Source organism: Calidris pugnax, unplaced genomic scaffold (assembly GCF_001431845.1).
Source record: "Calidris pugnax isolate Ruff unplaced genomic scaffold, ASM143184v1 scaffold276, whole genome shotgun sequence".
NCBI lineage: Eukaryota > Metazoa > Chordata > Aves > Charadriiformes > Scolopacidae > Calidris > Calidris pugnax.
The window spans coordinates 584,836-607,872 of NW_015091112.1; the positions used below are offsets into that span (position 1 = coordinate 584,836).

The 23,037-nt window shown below is 35.3% G+C and overlaps 1 protein-coding gene across 3 annotated transcripts in view; it reads right to left on the reverse strand.

Annotated features, from left to right (window-relative positions):
* The window catches only part of SUPT3H (SPT3 homolog, SAGA and STAGA complex component), a 316,060-nt gene that overhangs the window by 284,631 nt on the left and 8,392 nt on the right, over positions 1 to 23,037 (reverse strand). For all 3 annotated transcript variants that reach the window (XM_014958227.1, XM_014958229.1, XM_014958228.1), the window contains exon 2: positions 20,568 to 20,662. In XM_014958227.1, the coding sequence (XP_014813713.1) occupies positions 20,568 to 20,662 (95 nt within the window). The remainder of the gene's footprint in view (positions 1 to 20,567; positions 20,663 to 23,037) is intronic.

Sequence of the window (23,037 nt, forward strand, 5' to 3'; positions counted from 1 at the left end):
AGGGATGTGCTCAGGTGCACACATTCATTCTTTAGTTGGTTTTACTATCCCTGAATGGAAGGGGAATGAACAACTTTCAATTTAGGATGGAAAAAAATGAGTATACGTGCAAGTATGATAGAGTGTATAAGGCAGTAAAAATTCACATCCCAGTTTATCTATGGGGAATCTGTTTGCATGCCCAAAACCTAACAATAATTTATACCAGAAAGTATAGTGATCTCTAGATTTCAGTGAAAGGTTTTGTTTATTTATCAATAGGCCTTACTCAGCAAAGCACTTAAGTACACGAACAGCTATGTGTATCTAATTCCCAACCAAGTCAATACTAATATCCTGCTCAAAATCTGAAACCATCCAGATAACCTCACAGTCTGTTCTCAATGTGTAAAGTACATATGAAATGTTTCCAGTTCCTATTACTGAATTTGATAAGTGATGCACAACTAATTTTTAATTTGCAGTTACAACAAAAAAGTCAAATAAGAATACAAATCACTTCTGCAATTTTTTTTTCCCCCTGTTGAGAGGAAGATTTAAATTTCTGCAAGATAACTTCAGTCATGTTTTAAAGCACCCAAATGTTGACCTAGCAAACAAGGAAAGCAAGGAGGCATTGCACATCCTAATTGTAAGAATATATTGAACAGTGGAGTTTTGTGGGGTTTTTTGTTTGGTGTTTTGTTTTTGTTTTTGTTTTTTTTTTTACATTATGCACTACTACATAAGAAAACTCAAAAACTCAACAAGAGGTTATGCACTACTAAATAAGAAAACTCAAAAACTCAACAAGAGGTTACTTAGTGGGCTCTGTCCTGCTTTGGTAACAGGTAACAGCTGAACTGACAGTTTAACTCGCAAGTTAAACCATGTTTACAGCTGCCTTTTCTATTTATTTATTTAAAAAAAACTCCTGCCAGGGGAAAAAAAAAAAAAAAAAAAAAGTGTTTTCTCTTTGCTAAAGGACCTTGCCTTGTAAATTTTAAGAAAGTAGCACAGACTTCTGAAAACTGATAACTTTGCAGATAAATTGCTTTCTAGAATTTCTACTTTAAGTAGATTTTAATTTAGTCCACCTTACTTTGGCTTAGAAATCAAGTGGATTGCTTTAAGATCGGGGTCCTGACCAAGATTTAGAAGATGTGGCTCCAACTCTTAATCCAAGACTGATCATGCCAAGCCCCAAGGTTAAGAAGATAGAAAGACAATCATATAGTTCTTTCTACCATTAGTCTCAAAAGATCAGAGCTGAGACACATTGACAAAGTCAAAGGAAAGACTACATCAGCTCATCATTACCTCTTTGAGGAAAAAAACACTTGGTTTTTCCATTTGGCAAAAAATAAAAACCACTCACGCATGTTGTTGTATGAATTACAAGCACGTATATCAGAAAAGCCTCAGTAATCAAAATTAAATTGTAAACACTCTATGTAAATAATAAACTGCAGAATTTCAAAGTGTGCTCACACTCACTCATTCCTGCAGTCCAAAAGTACCTTCTTATTTTGTTTTTTGAAGTTTAAAACTTTCTGAAAACTTTTTTCTTTACCTTTGGCTATAATAGGTGGACTGCTCTTTGAAGGTCTCAGCTGCACAAGCGATAGCTATTCTTTTGCAATGAGCACTAAAATATTCCTAATTGCCTTTTTTTCCCATCTGCAATGAGAAAGGAGTCTTTCACTGACCACAAAAACACATGACTATCACCTCTTGTGCAGTGTTAAAGTAGCAGCAACTGTTCTTCATGCTTTGATCATCCCACATTTAAAAAGCAGCAAGAGTTTACCAAAAGAGAAGCAGCAACTGCTCTCATCAGCTGGAGAAGATGCCAGCTCTTCAACTTAGTGCATGTGAATTGTTGCTGATACTGGCCACCACCACTTGTCTTCAAGAGTAGATACTTATCCAAGAAACAGGTGACACCCATGGAAAGCCACATGGCAACCTTGCATGTAGCAAATAAGGATACAAAAAAAAAAAAAAAGGCTAATTCTTATTTAATTTGTATTATGACAACTATCTTCACTTGTGTGTGACTGGAGGAAAGTGTTGCCAACAGAAAAAGTGGATGTCCTTACAGATATCAAACACATTTCACTGTATCACCTACACCAATCAAACTAGAGAAAGATTTATGAAAACAGATAAGGAGAAGACAAAAGTCTCCATTAAAACTACATGGTGTCCAGGAGTTTCTGCCCAGGGCCTCAATTTCCAGTTGATAAAACAGTGTTATGACTTCGCTGTTTCAAAAGGACATTTTGAAAAAAATGTCAAATTGATCAATCAATTAATCTTTCCCTCAAGCCCTATGTTACTATGTGGAGATGTCTTTTTAAGAAAGAAATTAAGCGTCCTGTCCGTAGAGTTCTTCAATTCATGTTTAAATAACCGATTTTCAAAATTTTGGACTATTTTTCTGGATTAATATAAACATTAACAAAAATAGATAAAAATCAAAGGCCCAAACCACCAGCTGTCTTATGAATTCAAAGATAAATATTGCCATCCTAATCCTGGCTCCAGAAATATACTTGACTTTGATTACTCAAACACTGCAGTGCTTTTTCAAAATAATTCTCTAATTCATTAGAGAGAACCCTTAGAGTTTCACCTCTCCTTCTATAAACTGATCACTTACCTTTTCGCTCATCTGAACCATGGCAGGACCCAACAGATACCAAGTTGTGACTGTAAAGTCAGCACTGGGCACGTAACTAGAGCAGGGTGTGAAGGGTCCTACCTGGGCAGGGAGAGTGGAAGATCCTGCCAGTGCAAACTCGCAGGCAGAGCTCGTTTTAATGCATTTCTTTCCAAAAGAAAGTCTCATTCTTGAAGGAATAGAGCTGGCATTTCATCGAGAAACAGAGAATCCAGAAGTTTGCCAACTAGCTACAGAGCCTTTCTCTTGCAAGCCACCAGATATGCATCTAGCCCTGCTTAACATGTATTAAAGCTGGTTCAGTTCAGGAGATTTTCAGTATTCATTCCATAGGCCTACTTGCAATTTCATTTCAGAGGGCATAAACACACTGAGAAGTCCAAGATCAATAGCATTTCTGAATCAAAATAATTTCTGTTATCAAAAGCTAAATTGGAATTACTGGTAGATCAGTAGAAGCTTAGGAAGTTAAACAGGTAACAAAAATATTTTTGTGCATTAAAAACGAAGCAAAAGACTACTGTGACCATCTTAAAAGAGTTTACATGCCCTCTTAGTAGTTAATATAAGGAAAACTGGTTTCTCTTACATCAAAGCTTGTACTACAAAGTCATGCTCAACTCTATGGCCATACAATCTTCACAAAGACGATATATTAAAGTCTTAGTCAATAATCACCTCCTTATCTCAGCACGCCACAACTAATAGATGTTTCTTCTTCTCTAAACTCCGTAAACACATACACATAAACATGCATAAATTACCAAAAAGGCCACATAATTTATTTTTTTTTACTAACTAATATACTACAGTGAAGCCCTCATCACTGAAGCTGTAAATCAAGAGTTATTCAGTAGCTTTTACTGCTATTGACTCAACTGCTTTACCAAATTATTAGATAAAACATAAGTGTAGAAGAGAGATCTGGCTTCAGTGAATGTAGCATTCAATTGAAACAAAACACTAAGCAATTTAGGGAGCTTTTTGGAGAGGTGAAGGGATGTGAAGAAAATGCATTCTCACAGATCAACCTCTTCCTCTTTTTATGCTCATGTCTCTTCCTAGGTAGTTAGACAAAGAGATTAATATTAACTGGAAGTCAGCACAACATTACGGTTGTATACAAGCATATATATATATACACACACACATGCATATGAAGAAAGTTTATTTTTAGACAAAGAGATTAATATTAACTGGAAGTCAGCACAACATTACGGTTGTATACAAGCATATATATATATACACACACACATGCATATGAAGAAAGTTTATTTTAATTAAAACATCATACTTTCTTTTTCCTAAAAAGGGATAGAAGGGTATTTTTTCATCCTTTCCAAACACTTTATCAAGTCTCCAGGTTTGCTCAAACTTCTTACTTTAAATAAAAAATTCCTTCATAGCAACCTTCAGCACTGTAATGGCTACAGAAAATAAACTGAAGTTTTATCAGTAACACAAAACGTTTTATCATAACTGAGAAGCAAGTCTGTAAAATAGTAGTTACTGACTTTTTGTGAAAGTTCTCCAAAAACTAGAAACAGAAAATAGTGTTTGGGCTTGGAGGTGTTAACTTTAAATCGTATTTTCTCAGGGAAATATGCAGAATTATTCCAACATCTACATTTTAAAATTGCAGTAGCTTTGCAGTCTAGCAGAAAAAGTAGTCATAGGTATGGAGTCAGATATTAAACCACATGGATACATACCTTCTATAACGACTATGTATTTTCCTCTTCTTAACTTGGCTAGTGAAAGGGACTTTCCAGAGAATCAAAATTAAATATTATTTAGCAATTTTAGATGCTGCTTAATATTAAGGTCTAGTCTACATTTAAAAGTTTTTCCAAAGTAATTACCCTAGCTCAGCTATATTAGAAAAAAGCAGTTTACTACTGTAGGCTATAGCAGTTAAACAAAGTAGACTATAAAATAAATACATATTTTTTTCATATAGTTGTGGAGCAACCTGATCTAAGGTCTGAAGCAGGTAGCTTGGACTAAACACCCTTCACAAGTACCTTCCAACCTAATTTTTTCTACTATTTAACTGATGCAGAAATACTGCCAAACTGTTGAGAATGAGCATGTGCATGCACACTCATTTAAATGAAAACCCATAGAATATAAGCACACAAAAAAAGCACAGGCCTATTGCTCAGCTTCTTGATTTCCTATGAATAACTTTGAATATAAAGACTACACAACAACTGAGAACTACAAGCTTGGTTTACAGGGAAGCTACCTTATTTGTAGAATTAACAGCAAACTTTCCTAATACAAAAGTATTAACTTTTTTAAAAGAAAAAAAAAAGTTTGCCATCAAATTCATTATTTGTTTTCTCCCACATTTAAAAGGGTCAGTCTGCATTTATTTACACTCTGTGGAATTCAAATTTATTCCTGTAAGGCTTTTTTTTCAGTTGTTCACTGTGTACACATCAGATGTTTATGCTATCCCCAAAAGCACAAATAACAGCATTTAGACTTGTACTGGATATACTGAAGGCTTTACACACAAACAAGGAGTCAAATATAGACTGATTCATAATGCAGTATTGCTATAGTTTCAAAATGGAGAGTCATGCTTTATTTCAGGACCAAAATATACTCCGTCAAGATATTTTATCCAAATGACTCTGAATCATGGTTAAAGGAAAAACAAGAGGACATCTGCTAGCAACATAGCATTGGTACAAAATTAAATGAGTGCTTAACACGTTGTCCCTTCCAGGGTCACAATACAGTCTACTAAAGGGTCTACAGTGCTGCATCTTCTTTTTTGAGGGGTTAAGGCTGTGTCATGGCTGTTGCCTTTTTAAGTAAGAAAAAGACTCACTGAGAAGCAAGCCAGTGCTTCTTCAGAAATACTCATTCAGTCTAGAAACGAAGGATGATTCAAAACCACAACTACTCAATTTTCTAAAGGTTGTACAAATCATGTTGGGGGAAAGGGGAGAAAAACAATCTGAGCTAAAAATAAGTAACAAAGAAACATTATCATTCAGAGAAGGGTACATTAGGTCAGAAGCTGCTGCTTTTTAACACCATAAAGTTCTTATAGCTTTCTGTTCAAAAACTGAAGCAGAAAAAACATCACCATCACCAAATCAGAAAAGCAAGTAAGTTGTTTACTCAGCATTTTCTGCTAAAAAAAAGAAAATAAACTTTAAGCACAAACTACATGTTCTGGATAGTGTTGTGTTTTGGGGTTTTTTTAAGCTAAAAAGCTACTCATTGCTAACATTTTGCAGAATAAACTAACACATGCCATTAGACTATTCTCCTCATTGTCCTTTCTCCACCCACCTCCCACTTAGCCATTAGTCTTACTGACATTTCTGCCATCCAGTTATATCACAACTGCTAAATTATTGTTTACCATTTCTGCAGCCAAGCTAAAAGAGACAGTATTCAGTTATTCTACAGGCATGGGAGGTGTGGAGTGGAGGGTGGGTTCCCTTCTAATCACTGCATCGTTATAGAAGGTTCTACAGAAACACACAAAAAGATCAAATGCTGGTCTATGGGATTTAAAAGCAACTTAATAAAAAGAGACAGTGAGATTTAATATATAGTGTACTATATATTTGTTATATATATTATAGATATCTATTATATATATAACAGTCAAATGGAAGAGTAAGCAGAGCAATCTGCTGGAAATTAAGAGTACAATAAAGCCATTTTTACACCTCGTTATGTTAAAAAAAATTGATAGTGTTACTTATTTACAAAGTGCTAGGAACTATGCAAGAAGAGAAGTTATTCCGTCTATCATTATTTAGCTGGTTTATTGTAAGTCCCATAGCCAGTGTGGGATTTGAGGATAAACTAATCACCTCACAGACCAATTTAGGGAGAACGTCATAATCTAAATTACTAGGTTGAACTCACAATGATACAGGAAAACACATAAACACATTTCTCTAACCGCTAAGGGCTCTCTCATACCTCCGAAGAGACAGCCACGTACCAAGGGAGGCAGACTTCATCAGGCCAGCAAAACTTGGGAAGGATTATATAGCCTTTGTGCCTTAGAAAATAAAAAAATATAAGTATTGCTCTCCAAAGCCATGGAGCAGATAGCTGAATGAGCCAGAAATAGCACCTAGATGGGAGAGACACTCTGAGTTAGCTACCTAGGGCACAGGGCAATCTGCAGTTTCCTTCTAACTCCGGTCATCTACGTAATATTCTAATTGTAAACTTTTAATAAATTATCTGAAGCAACTGAAAATAATTCCATGGGTTGGAATGACTTCAGAAGAATGAAAAGGTCAATAGTAATTACCATGTGTATCACCCTACTGTTCTGTAAGGATGAATAACGTGCTAGAACAACACAGCACACTGACACATACTATCTGCACTGTCAAATTAGAAGTGATTAAAACAAATAAATTGAGATTGCAAGTTATGCAAGCAGCTGTTGTTTAAAGACTTCAGCAGTTAAGAACAGACACATGTGCCAATTACAGTCATAGCTGTATTTAAAATAGATTTCCATGTTCAGTCTGCTACAACCATGTATTGCAATTCATTAAACTGGGGAAGAGACTGGTATCCATCTGCTTTTCCACCTCTGGTCACTTCTCTTTTGGTTTTGAGGAGAACTCAGAAGCTCACAGTTAAGTCAAAGGGGCCTCTTGCTTCACCTACTTCCCTTACCTTTAAAGGGAGGGAAGTTGTACACATCTCAGAACAATCTGAGTAGAATTGTATGCATCATAACTTTAGAGGAACTCTTCTCATACTTATCAAAACTGATTTCACATATTAACTGCAAAACTTACAATAACTTTGAACTGGCAAAAGAAAAATATAGTACTATTAGAGCAGAAATAGAAGATGCACATAACCCAGACCAGTGCTAATTTTGTTTATAGTAAAAACTGTTATCCAGATTAACCTCTCCAGTCTTTCCTAATAAAAACATCCTTCACTTCATGTGTTTGTTTTGCAAGTTTTCTAAGTACAAACATAATTCTGAACTTACAGATATATTCCTTCATAAGTCTGTAAAGAGATTCAGTGATTGCTCGATGTAAAAGACTGCCCAGCTACTACTCCATATGTTAATTAAGATCCCCCATAGCCTTTTGCCCCCTGCATAAGTAGGGACAGGATACTCAACATCACCAAACAAAAAATTAAGGAAAACAAGTGAAAAGGAAGAGATAAAATGAGTATGTGTCAGACATTATGTTTGACACTAATAAGGCCAAAGTTCAGGCTGTTTTTCAAGCAAACTCTGCTACTAAAAGGTGAAATGAAACTGCAGTATCACAAAGGAGAGGTCTAACGTAACTACACTTTAAAATGCAGTAGAGATGTGGTAGCCTGAAAGAATGAATTTTCAAATAGGTCTCAAACTCTCTCAATTTTCAGCTTTTGCATTTTTTTATCACCAGTCATAAGAACCCTTTCAGACCTCCTCAGCACAATCCTGGTGCACTAAGCACTAGACACAGAAGAGATTCTGCCTTTAAAAGCTTAAAAATATCACATCAGCAGCAGAAAGAGCTGTACTAAGTTCTCTCTCTAATGAACGTCCTTCCTGTATCTCCTCCTATCTATAAAAGAAAAGTTCTCCTAGTTGCCTATTTTGTACTACTCTTGCTGGCTGTATTTAACAAGGTAGACAAAAAAAGCACCACGCTATCTGACAAACAAGTCCCACATCTGCTGCCACTGCCCTTCTGCTGTCCCTCTACTAACAGGGTGGGAAAAAGTCTCCTGTGCACGTTTGCAGAGAAGGATTTCAGCTCAGGAGGCTGAACTGGTTATTTTTGAACAATGCAATCTCAGCACAATCCTGGGTTCAAATATGGTAAACAAGTATGGGACAGAATAGAGAAGAAAATTCTTTACAATCCCAAATTACAGATTGGTTAACCAGAGTGCTCCCTCAGCCAGGTCATCCCTGCTGTTTTCTTCCACTATCATTCCAAATGAACCATCCAAAAGGCAGACCATTTTACTGATCAACTTCAAAGCAGCAAGGGATAAGCATCCGACCAACTGAGGCAATAAGGTAACAGTCATAATAGGGTTATGCAAGTACTACCATACCTCATCATACAGATAAAATAAATTATTAATATTTAACCCAAGCACACGCTCATTGTGTGTTGCACACTATATAAATTCTGGACCATTTTATTAAAAACAATCATCCAGACTGTCTGTTCAGCATAACTTCCTAGTCACTATAATCATTTACTTGTTTCAAGTAGCATCAGGGTCTGCATGTGCTCTGCATTTCAAGAAGCCCAAGACACATGAAAACCAATACTCTAAAAACTCTCTTCTTCTCGTGGAAGAACTGAACCTGACATGAAGGGAATGGCAGGAACCCTGAGGTTCCTCACGAGGAACCCTGGCATGAAGGGAATGGCAGCTCTTGTATTTATGCTTATTATCTGTCTCACGAGGGTGAGTAAAGCGTAGACATTTTGGTATAATAGGAAAAAAATAAAATCATAAAACCACAAAATAATCAAGGCCACGGTTTAATAACTGAACTAGATTTACCAGCAGCAAAACCCATTATCACAAAGAGATATAAAAAAACCACACTTGAGTTTTGATGAGCAGAATAGCAAAATCAGATGTTTATCAAAAACCCAAAAAACCACACTTGAGTTTTGAAGAGCTGAATAGCAAAATCAGATGTTTATCAAAAACCAAGTAGTAGGATGGTTGTAACAGTTAAAAAGAATGATTTCTAGCTCTTGTCCAAAATCTTGTCAGACAAAATGTCTTTTAAAAGTTATCTTATTACAGTATATAATAAAACACTTTAGGTAAAAAATGCAACACTACATTATGTCTTGCAAGCAGCACAAAATGCATATTGTGTTTTGTGTCTTATTTTTAATTAGCATGTAATCTGAACGACTCAAAGTACTTACATTATAATTACTCTGATATTCAAAACTGGATTAACACACAAACACAAGCCAATCTGGCAAAGCACAGCTGTATGAATCACAACATTTCTTTCATGGTGCATCTAGTGTGTACTTCTTCAGCAGCAAGCAACAAGTTCCCTGAACTTTCTAACTCATAAGAAAACACTATTTTAGCATACATAAGCACACTATTATGAAAGAGAATTAACATTTCTGTATTTGAAAATAAATTGAACATCTGATGCTAGAAGAAATCAGTGAGATCTTCCAGGGCATTCAGTTCTGAACAAACTGTAATCCAACTCAAGTCACTGGGGGTTATCCAAATACACCAGTGGAGAAAGGATTAGATCAGAGATCATACTTTCGAGAATTTCATTTCACATAGAAAAATTTAGAATGTTATTCCTTAAGATACTGTCATCTGAGAATAGATGAGAAATCTTAAGTAGAAGAGAGTTCTAGGAACACTAATCCCTAAAAATAATTTGATTGATAAGGTCACAATATACAATAAAAAAAAAGAGTAGATTTTAAAAGATTACATTGTTTATAGGAAAGAAAAGAAATATTCATGCCATGCAATGCCTGTGAGTCTAAAATAAAAGTATGCTCAACCCAGACAACCCATGAGTGACTAGAGGTCTAGAACCAGAATGAAACTGGGTCTTCTAGCCAGTTTGAACTGGCAAATATTACTGAAAATGTTACAATGGGAATGAACATGAAAGTTGGCTCAATTACACAGCAAAGTCCCAACGCGTAAGAGGCCATTACTGAAAGAGTACTCCAGTGGAAAGTCATCATGGTCAGCAAGAGAGATGCTATTCTCCATAATGTTCTATGTTATATTCCCAGAAGTAATTGATGCAAAAGTGAAAAAAGGAAATGAAAAGAACAGAAGACACATAACATTGTATTAAGCTCAATAGGGAAGTTTTCCCGTTTGTTTTAGTTTCTTACACTCCACGTACACACACACAGAGTGTTTTCTATCCCTTTCCTGCGGGTAATTTGTGCAGTACAATCAGCAGCATTAAAAAGATCAAAAATACCAGGTTAATCTTAGTAAGAGGAAATAACACTGGCAACAAAGACAAAGCCTAACTCACTTTCCCCCATTTTTCTTGAGCACAATGAAATATACACCATGTCCCAGTAGAACTGGCAGTCACTAGTTATCAGCTTTACAAATTTCTGAGGTATTATATGTTCAGTTTTGTGGTTTCTTAATCTGTTTTAACAAATGGTGAGAGAGAAAACGAAAAAATACCCTCATGGTCAGCAAGAGAGATGTTACTCTCCATAACGTTCCATGTTATATTCCCAGAAGTAATTGATGCAAAAGTGAAAAAAGGAAATGAAAAGAACAAAAGACACATAACACTGTATTAAGCTCAGAAGGGAAGTTTTCCGTTTGTTTTAGTTTCTTACACTCCACATACACACACACAGAGTGTTTTCTATCCCTTTCCTGCGGGTAATTTGTGCAGTACAATCAGCAGCATTAAAAAGATCAAAAATACCAGGTTAATCTTAGTAAGAGGAAATAACACTGGCAACAAAGACAAAGCCTAACTTACTTTCCCCCATTTTTCTTGAGCACAATGAAATACACACCATGTCCCAGTAGAACTGGCAGTCACTAGTTATCAGCTTTACAAATTTCTGAGGTATTATATGTTCAGTTTTGTGGTTTCTTAATCTGTTTTAACAAATGGTGAGAGAGAAAACGAAAAAATAGGAAAAAATAGGGAGATAGAAGATAGGCACTTTGTATCCTCTATTGCTTCTGAATAACCACCTGCAATTGTGACGCTTGCAAGCTGAAAACTAACAAAGGCAAGAGTAGAAGTATGGAGCTTTCCTTCGAGCACTGCAACTTCTCCACCAACACCATAGATCCACAAAATCAGTCAAAAGAAGTTCCTAACTTTATGTTTCAACTATTGCAGCAGGCATTTATAAACAGAACAGAAGGAAACACAAGTGGTTTTTTCCATGCACTGGTAACTCCGAACTGAAACAAAAAACTTGTTCCAATTTGCCATTTAGCATAAGCTACTGAAAAAAACATTTTTCATCACCAGAATTAGTTATAAGCACCTGAAAAAGAAACTTAAAAAATGGAATGCAAGTTCCTCTTAACTCAAAGCTGTTGCCTATCCATACCCTTCTCCATAGATATATTTAAGTTGTTGCTACTTAGCTATAGCATTCACTAAAAAAATGATACTAGAAAAGTATCTGGTTTATGCAGATATTAAAGGTTTTCTTCCTACAGCTGTGCCCTCACAGCTACTTCCCTGCACCTCAAATGAATTGTGTTAGTGTGGTAATACAGCCTGCCAGTTGAGGAACAAAAAAATGCAGTAGACAAAAAACACACCCTTCCATATGGACATTTAACTAACTACTACTTTATACAATATCATTCAAAGGTTTATATCGATTTGGAACACAATTCTACAAACACTTAGCTGTCATAAAATTACTGAAACATGCAAAGCTTAACAGTGGGTCACCTGCAGGATCAAGTTGTAGGAAATGGAAGGTTGAGAATATTAGTTTTAAATACATTTGCCATTTGAAAGATTTTACTCATAAGATTTCTTGCAAGTATTCTGTTGATAAACTAATATTCTCTCTGTATGTGAGTTTTCGGGGGGGTGGGGGGAAGAAAATCCCATGCAGAATCAATAAAAACAACATTTCAACTAACTTCAGATCACAGTAATTAGTATTTTTGTAAATACTTAGGATAGCTTAGAAAAACCAAGATATTTTACTGAGGACTAAAAAAACCACCACCACTCTCTCTTCATCTGCCTATCGTTCAACACAAGTGTTTAGAACATTATGGTTTCCAGGAATTCAGTCCGTTAAGTAGTGCTTAAAGTACAAAATACTTGATCACAACTAAATTATGAATTTTAACGGCTACTGTGAAATCATGGTTGTGAATCTACTGAGCAGAACTATAATTTAAGCGCAACTGATCTAAGGTGAGCTGCTAGTTTGGAAACAGGTTGTAGATCAGCAAAATTAAGCTTTGTAAAACAAACCTCAGCAAAATGCACTAGACTTGCTGAAAACTCTTTTAAATTATTAACACCTACTGCTCTAAGTTCTATGGTAACATAATAATATATCCAAATACAAATAAAGGATGTGGGAGTCAAAGGAAAAATCTACATAGCATTATGCTCTTCTACATGATTGCAAGATAAACATCAAATAACTCCAAGGTCTTAACAATTAAAAGCCAACATCTCTAGTGTAAATTGACATAGTTTGGGTGGTCTGTGACTGACTGATAGTTTTAATTAAATCTGTATTCCTCTTAAGATAATCAGCATATTAAGTTCTATCACCAGTTATACTTAATACTGCTTAGGCAAGCATTGGCCATCACACAAAACAGATTATTTCTTTTCTGACAAACAAACATTTCTTCAAATCCAAGTAAATATTTTAAATATTCTTACTCAGTGGAAATACAGAACCGTTTTATTTGTTAAATAAATATATATATATAACCAAGTAGTAGGATGGTTGTAACAGTTAAAAAGAATGATTTCTAGCTCTTGTCCAAAATCTTGTCAGACAAAATGTCTTTTAAAAGTTATCTTATTACAGTATATAATAAAACACTTTAGGTAAAAAATGCAACACTACATTATGTCTTGCAAGCAGCACAAAATGCATATTGTGTTTTGTGTCTTATTTTTAATTAGCATGTAATCTGAACGACTCAAAGTACTTACATTATAATTACTCTGATATTCAAAACTGGATTAACACACAAACACAAGCCAATCTGGCAAAGCACAGCTGTATGAATCACAACATTTCTTTCATGGTGCATCTAGTGTGTACTTCTTCAGCAGCAAGCAACAAGTTCCCTGAACTTTCTAACTAATAAGAAAACACTATTTTAGCATACATAAGCACACTATTATGAAAGAGAATTAACATTTCTGTATTTGAAAATAAATTGAACATCTGATGCTAGAAGAAATCAGTGAGATCTTCCAGGGCATTCAGTTCTGAACAAACTGTAATCCAACTCAAGTCACTGGGGGTTATCCAAATACACCAGTGGAGAAAGGATTAGATCAGAGATCATACTTTCGAGAATTTCATTTCACATAGAAAAATTTAGAATGTTATTCCTTAAGATACTGTCATCTGAGAATAGATGAGAAATCTTAAGTAGAAGAGAGTTCTAGGAACACTAATCCCTAAAAATAATTTGATTGATAAGGTCACAATATACAATAAAAAAAAAGAGTAGATTTTAAAAGATTACATTGTTTATAGGAAAGAAAAGAAATATTCATGCCATGCAATGCCTGTGAGTCTAAAATAAAAGTATGCTCAACCCAGACAACCCATGAGTGACTAGAGGTCTAGAACCAGAATGAAACTGGGTCTTCTAGCCAGTTTGAACTGGCAAATATTACTGAAAATGTTACAATGGGAATGAACATGAAAGTTGGCTCAATTACACAGCAAAGTCCCAACGCGTAAGAGGCCATTACTGAAAGAGTACTCCAGTGGAAAGTCATCATGGTCAGCAAGAGAGATGCTATTCTCCATAATGTTCTATGTTATATTCCCAGAAGTAATTGATGCAAAAGTGAAAAAAGGAAATGAAAAGAACAAAAGACACATAACACTGTATTAAGCTCAGAAGGGAAGTTTTCCGTTTGTTTTAGTTTCTTACACTCCACATACACACACACAGAGTGTTTTCTATCCCTTTCCTGCGGGTAATTTGTGCAGTACAATCAGCAGCATTAAAAAGATCAAAAATACCAGGTTAATCCTATTTTGTACTACTCTTGCTGGCTGTATTTAACAAGGTAGACAAAAAAAGCACCACGCTATCTGACAAACAAGTCCCACATCTGCTGCCACTGCCCTTCTGCTGTCCCTCTACTAACAGGGTGGGAAACAGTCTCCTGTGCACGTTTGCAGAGAAGGATTTCAGCTCAGGAGGCTGAACTGGTTATTTTTGAACAATGCAATCTCAGCACAATCCTGGGTTCAAATATGGTAAACAAGTATGGGACAGAATAGAGAAGAAAATTCTTTACAATCCCAAATTACAGATTGGTTAACCAGAGTGCTCCCTCAGCCAGGTCATCCCTGCTGTTTTCTTCCACTATCATTCCAAATGAACCATCCAAAAGGCAGACCATTTTACTGATCAACTTCAAAGCAGCAAGGGATAAGCATCCGACCAACTGAGGCAATAAGGTAACAGTCATAATAGGGTTATGCAAGTACTACCATACCTCATCATACAGATAAAATAAATTATTAATATTTAACCCAAGCACACGCTCATTGTGTGTTGCACACTATATAAATTCTGGACCATTTTATTAAAAACAATCATCCAGACTGTCTGTTCAGCATAACTTCCTAGTCACTATAATCATTTACTTGTTTCAAGTAGCATCAGGGTCTGCATGTGCTCTGCATTTCAAGAAGCCCAAGACACATGAAAACCAATACTCTAAAAACTCTCTTCTTCTCGTGGAAGAACTGAACCTGACATGAAGGGAATGGCAGGAACCCTGAGGTTCCTCACGAGGAACCCTGGCATGAAGGGAATGGCAGCTCTTGTATTTATGCTTATTATCTGTCTCACGAGGGTGAGTAAAGCTTAGACATTTTGGTATAATAGGAAAAAAAATAAAATCATAAAACCACAAAATAATCAAGGCCACGGTTTAATAACTGAACTAGATTTACCAGCAGCAAAACCCATTATCACAAAGAGATACAAAAAACCACACTTGAGTTTTGATGAGCAGAATAGCAAAATCAGATGTTTATCAAAAACCAAGTAGTAGGATGGTTGTAACAGTTAAAAAGAATGATTTCTAGCTCTTGTCCAAAATCTTGTCAGACAAAATGTCTTTTAAAAGTTATCTTATTACAGTATATAATAAAACACTTTAGGTAAAAAATGCAACACTACATTATGTCTTGCAAGCAGCACAAAATGCATATTGTGTTTTGTGTCTTATTTTTAATTAGCATGTAATCTGAACGACTCAAAGTACTTACATTATAATTACTCTGATATTCAAAACTGGATTAACACACAAACACAAGCCAATCTGGCAAAGCACAGCTGTATGAATCACAACATTTCTTTCATGGTGCATCTAGTGTGTACTTCTTCAGCAGCAAGCAACAAGTTCCCTGAACTTTCTAACTAATAAGAAAACACTATTTTAGCATACATAAGCACACTATTATGAAAGAGAATTAACATTTCTGTATTTGAAAATAAATTGAACATCTGATGCTAGAAGAAATCAGTGAGATCTTCCAGGGCATTCAGTTCTGAACAAACTGTAATCCAACTCAAGTCACTGGGGGTTATCCAAATACACCAGTGGAGAAAGGATTAGATCAGAGATCATACTTTCGAGAATTTCATTTCACATAGAAAAATTTAGAATGTTATTCCTTAAGATACTGTCATCTGAGAATAGATGAGAAATCTTAAGTAGAAGAGAGTTCTAGGAACACTAATCCCTAAAAATAATTTGATTGATAAGGTCACAATATACAATAAAAAAAAAGAGTAGATTTTAAAAGATTACATTGTTTATAGGAAAGAAAAGAAATATTCATGCCATGCAATGCCTGTGAGTCTAAAATAAAAGTATGCTCAACCCAGACAACCCATGAGTGACTAGAGGTCTAGAACCAGAATGAAACTGGGTCTTCTAGCCAGTTTGAACTGGCAAATATTACTGAAAATGTTACAATGGGAATGAACATGAAAGTTGGCTCAATTACACAGCAAAGTCCCAACGCGTAAGAGGCCATTACTGAAAGAGTACTCCAGTGGAAAGCCCTCATGGTCAGCAAGAGAGATGTTACTCTCCATAACGTTCCATGTTATATTCCCAGAAGTAATTGATGCAAAAGTGAAAAAAGGAAATGAAAAGAACAAAAGACACATAACACTGTATTAAGCTCAGAAGGGAAGTTTTCCGTTTGTTTTAGTTTCTTACACTCCACATACACACACACAGAGTGTTTTCTATCCCTTTCCTGCGGGTAATTTGTGCAGTACAATCAGCAGCATTAAAAAGATCAAAAATACCAGGTTAATCTTAGTAAGAGGAAATAACACTGGCAACAAAGACAAAGCCTAACTTACTTTCCCCCATTTTTCTTGAGCACAATGAAATACACACCATGTCCCAGTAGAACTGGCAGTCACTAGTTATCAGCTTTACAAATTTCTGAGGTATTATATGTTCAGTTTTGTGGTTTCTTAATCTGTTTTAACAAATGGTGAGAGAGAAAACGAAAAAATAGGAAAAAATAGGGAGATAGAAGATAGGCACTTTGTATCCTCTATTGCTTCTGAATAACCACCTGCAATTGTGACGCTTGCAAGCTGAAAACTAACAAAGGCAAGAGTAGAAGTATGGAGCTTTCCTTCGAGCACTGCAACTTCTCCACCAACACCATAGATCCACAAAATCAGTCAAAAGAAGTTCCTAACTTTATGTTTCAACTATTGCAGCAGGCATTTATAAACAGAACAGAAGGAAACACAAGTGGTTTTTTCCATGCACTGGTAACTCCGAACTGAAACAAAAAACTTGTTCCAATTTGCCATTTAGCATAAGCTACTGAAAAAAACATTTTTCATCACCAGAATTAGTTATAAGCACCTGAAAAAGAAACTTAAAAAATGGAATGCAAGTTCCTCTTAACTCAAAGCTGTTGCCTATCCATACCCTTCTCCATAGATATATTTAAGTTGTTGCTACTTAGCTATAGCATTCACTAAAAAAATGATACTAGAAAAGTATCTGGTTTATGCAGATATTAAAGGTTTTCTTCCTACAGCTGTGCCCTCACAGCTACTTCCCTGCACCTCAAATGAATTGTGTTAGTGTGGTAATACAGCCTGCCAGTTGAGGAACAAAAAAATGCAGTAGACAAAAAACACACCCTTCCATATGGACATTTAACTAACTACTACTTTATACAATATCATTCAAAGGTTTATATCGATTTGGAACACAATTCTACAAACACTTAGCTGTCATAAAATTACTGAAACATGCAAAGCTTAACAGTGGGTCACCTGCAGGATCAAGTTGTAGGAAATGGAAGGTTGAGAATATTAGTTTTAAATACATTTGCCATTTGAAAGATTTTACTCATAAGATTTCTTGCAAGTATTCTGTTGATAAACTAATATTCTCTCTGTATGTGAGTTTTCGGGGGGGTGGGGGGAAGAAAATCCCATGCAGAATCAATAAAAACAACATTTCAACTAACTTCAGATCACAGTAATTAGTATTTTTGTAAATACTTAGGATAGCTTAGAAAAACCAAGATATTTTACTGAGGACTAAAAAAACCACCACCACTCTCTCTTCATCTGCCTATCGTTCAACACAAGTGTTTAGAACATTATGGTTTCCAGGAATTCAGTCCGTTAAGTAGTGCTTAAAGTACAAAATACTTGATCACAACTAAATTATGAATTTTAACGGCTACTGTGAAATCATGGTTGTGAATCTACTGAGCAGAACTATAATTTAAGCGCAACTGATCTAAGGTGAGCTGCTAGTTTGGAAACAGGTTGTAGATCAGCAAAATTAAGCTTTGTAAAACAAACCTCAGCAAAATGCACTAGACTTGCTGAAAACTCTTTTAAATTATTAACACCTACTGCTCTAAGTTCTATGGTAACATAATAATATATCCAAATACAAATAAAGGATGTGGGAGTCAAAGGAAAAATCTACATAGCATTATGCTCTTCTACATGATTGCAAGATAAACATCAAATAACTCCAAGGTTAACAATTAAAAGCCAACATCTCTAGTGTAAATTGACATAGTTTGGGTGGTCTGTGACTGACTGATAGTTTTAATTAAATCTGTATTCCTCTTAAGATAATCAGCATATTAAGTTCTATCACCAGTTATACTTAATACTGCTTAGGCAAGCATTGGCCATCACACAAAACAGATTATTTCTTTTCTGACAAACAAACATTTCTTCAAATCCAAGTAAATATTTTAAATATTCTTACTCAGTGGAAATACAGAAGCGTTTTATTTGTTAAATAAATATATATATATGTAGGTATACTATGAAAAACTTGGATATATTTTAAGACGGCTTTACTGCAGTGTTTTGGGATTTCATTTTAGGACTCCTACATTTTCTGCCTTCTCACATACAGTAGAAAAATAGTTGTGATCTTATAAAAACATAATTGTACAAAAGGATTCAAGCTCATTCCCTAATACTGTGGTTCAAAAATAGGTGTAGCACGTGTAACAGACGCAGCATATGAATAACCTTCTCACCTCAAACAGGATTACTCACAAGCTTAATATTACCTATAAATTTAAGCATTCGGGGAATCAAACCCTGATTCAACACTTAATTGCCGTTAATAATAAACCAATAGGCAGGACAAGCTGAAGTTACTCTTGATATTACTCCATATGGATGACAATCCATAGGAAACAGGTGATCCTACACAACTTCACAATAGAAAACTATGCAGAGATAACCTCTTTTTTTCTTTTCTTAAATAAAGTTGTTACCTTTTTTGCACTGTAATGCTCCAGCCTTTGCTATTTCCCAGGATCTGAATATGTCAGCATGGATTTGTTATAAATTGCCTAAATGGGAGAATCTGTAACTTCCTAAATTATGCAGTTTATAAAAAATGTCAGCTTCTGTCAGAGCCTGGAAAGTTCTTTTAAAGTGGTAACTTCATTTTGCGGTCCTGGCCAAAAGAAACAGCTGTCATTTTTTTTCTCCACATGGTTCATCCCTTGCACTTTATCATTTCTAAAGTCTCTTTTTTTCCAGCAAACAATAAAAATGTAACTTTCAACGTGCTCCTTACATTTAAGGAATTTCTTCAGGTCCTTCTAGTTTAATGAAACTGTGAAAACAGTTACTCTAAAGCACAGAAGATCTGTTTGCATAGCTTTCAAAGTCTGTACCAGTTCTGAAGTGAAAGGAAAATGTCTACTTCTTCCATTTATATGGCCAACAATAACTTCTACATTCTGACAGAATCATGTGTATACTGGCGGGGAGGGCACTTTCAAAATACTTTATCAGGAAGTCCACAATTAAATAAAATGCAGGCTCCCCAGATACTGATCCGAATAGATGCACAGGCTTCTTTGACTCCAAACTTCATGGCTGCTCCTTTGTTTTTCAAACACAGTTACTTTCTCCACCAAGAACAACACTTACGTTTTCCAGCGTAGATGACCACAATAAATGTAAACAATAACTAAACAGAAGTCTCTTGAAGGAGAGAACTAATATTTTTCTATCTGAAAAGAACTGAAGCCAGCAAACCCCTGGGTTTGTAACAAAGCACTCATCTGCTTTAGAAGAGTCAAGGCACAGGAAACAGTTCATTAACTCATTTACATTACACTCTAGTGGAATGTACCCCATCATCCGCTTAATAATGTAGTAGTCTCTTAAGCACATTTAACTGAAAACAAATTGCATCTTCTACTTTTGGACAGGGAACTCTTAATAGAATCAGTAATATTATGATATCTGTCGTCTACCTCTCTGTATTAGCACTGAAAGACAGTAAGACAAAATATTTGTTTAAATAAGCATATATGACAAAAGGAAGCTTGGCTTTCTTTGACGAAGGACTGCGAAATACAGGTCTCTAATGACTTCTAAAGTAATATCAAAAATGCATTTCTTTACTCAGCTTTCTTTTCTCTCCTTTGGACGCAGTGTGTGTTTTTTATTTATCTAACTCACCTCTGAATGCTTTATAAATCAGAAGCAAAATGCTAACAGATACATCACTAATTCCTGCTCTTTCCTCCCCAAGACACTTATAGACTCATTCTAAGAAACTACCTAAAAGATGCATACAAAATGTAGATATTACCAGATATTTTGACTGATTACTTACATCATACTTTGCAATTCAGGTGTAAAGCTTGTCGATTTTCTTCCAGTGCTTGAAGAGGCAATAGTTGACATCGGGCTTGCCACAGTGCTGCTCATCTGAGTAAATAAAGAAATAACAGCGTTTAAGATACTTGTATTTCATTTTAAAGAGAACATATGTATGCTTCACACTAGATATTCAGAAGGGAAGAAAAGATTTAGGGGTAGGCTTTAATGCAAAGAATCTGCATGCAAAAAGAAGCCTATCTGAGATACTGGTGAAAACATAAGGGAGTTGATGTTTACTTCAACTTAAGTATCAGAAATGTGCGCAGTTTTTAAAAATATCATCTCAGCAACCCGTTTAGAGGTACCCTAGGAGCACCACTGGAAAAGTATTGAGATAAAATTCATTATTCTGGTATTCTGGATTACACCAATACCTTGACACCCAGAACATCCTTTTATACTCCTGCAGTATCCCAAGCACTAGTAAATCCCATCCACACTATCTCTGCTGAGATTAAGAGGAGTAAAACAATCTCAGAAGAAGCTGGATAAAATCTGATGAGCACCAAGATCACATGCTTCCTTTCTTAAACACCAGCTTTATGTACGAATATTACTTAAGTCTTCAAAACAGAGCTGTGCTAGAAAGAGTGGGACCTGAACGTTATCATAGGACTTATATGACCAAAGGTACTACCTTTATGCAAAACATTTATGGCTTTCCTATACAAATTTCTCATTAAAAACTCCAAACCAAGACAGTTCTACTCTTATTCTATGAATTAACACATCTACATTTCCCTCTTTAATAAAAGCCAAGTCAAATGCCTTTAAATAATTTCATTTATAAAAATAACTTCACTTATTGAAACACTGAAAAAAATCAAAATTTACCTAATTTTGGAAAACTCTACGAACACAGAATAGGGATTTTTCATTTTTCCCTTCAAGAAATTTTTAACAAAGGCCTGCAGACACTATATAAGCCTCCTGATAATACTTCTCCTGAATATATTCTCACTGCATTTCTTCCTCTTCTATATTGCTGCACTCTAGTAACAGTTGAGTCTTATTGCTCATTTCTAGTACTATTAGTAGGAGCAGTAGTAATGACAACGAAAACCATACGTTAAGATAGTTTGCTTTGCTGTAAGGCCTCTAAAGAGATCCTTCCTTTCTCCACTTTTAAATTTATACAGTTAAGATAGATTTCTTTTCTGAAACACAAGTCTAAAAGTACATGACCAGATCTATATTAAATGCCATTAAAAGCATTGCAATCCATCACAAATATTATGCTTTGCTTTAATAGAGCTTGAAATACTCTAAATACAAAGTGTAAAATAATTTCAAAAATGAACAAAAGAATAACTGTTTTGAAAGGCTAATGACGTAACAGCATAAGGATGAACAGCAAAAATAAGGAGCTTATGCATTTAGATATAAGTTTACTTTTCTTATTAATGCTTTCAAGTAGATTTTCACAGACTCCCATTCATCTTCAAGCAGATTCTAATTTAGGGCCCCATCCTGCAAGCACTTATGCACATGTGTAACTTTAATCACAAGTTTACTCCCGCTGAAGTCTGATTTTAATCACTTAAGTAGTTACACACCAGGCTTAAGCATTAGCAGGATCCTGCCACAATCAGCAGTTACCAAAGACTCATATAATCTAAACAGTCAAATTAGCAAGTTACAAAACAAACAAACAAAAAAAGTAAAAAATATCTATAACATGAAGGAAGAGGATAGAGTATTTCTAGGAAAACTCTATGTACACATGGAAGGGAGTGAAGCAGAAGCTGCCATGGTACCCAGAACAGCCCAAAGACTTGGAAGTTTACATGGTTTTTACTGTTCACTGTTTGACTGGGACTGATTACAATTCATTTTAGTAGCTACGTATATCCAATATCACAGTATCAATATTCCTAAACTTAAATTAATAGACTGCAAAGTCTATATTTTACCCAGACCCTAGAGAAAGTAGTTAGGGGAACACCCCAGTTAATACTTTGTAAAACAGCTGTAGAAAAAGCCCTAAAACGTATCCATCATGTGTACTTTATAGTTTAAAAAACTAATATACAAAGACTTAAAGTTTTAACAAGTTTGGCATTTTGGGGATTGGTTGCTTTTTTTCCCCAACTAACTACATCATTCAAAGCATACGGCTATTTTTTATTTTTTTTTAAGTCCAGGGCAGACATTTTGCTTTATCCATGGGGTTCTGTTCTGCTAATTTATGAAGCATTCTCCCAAAAAACACGGGACATAATTCCATAGTTGCCCCCTCACAGCATAACATTTGCGATTCATGCATGTCCTGTTCTGGAGTAAAAAGTTTTTAAGGTTCCTACCCTCCAAGTGGACAAGAACAGTTTAATTAAAAAAAGTTGGAAGACTGTACATCTGCATAAGTACCAGCAGGTTTCAGAGTTGAAAGCTTATCAGCTACCGCTTCAACTAAAAACCTTGGT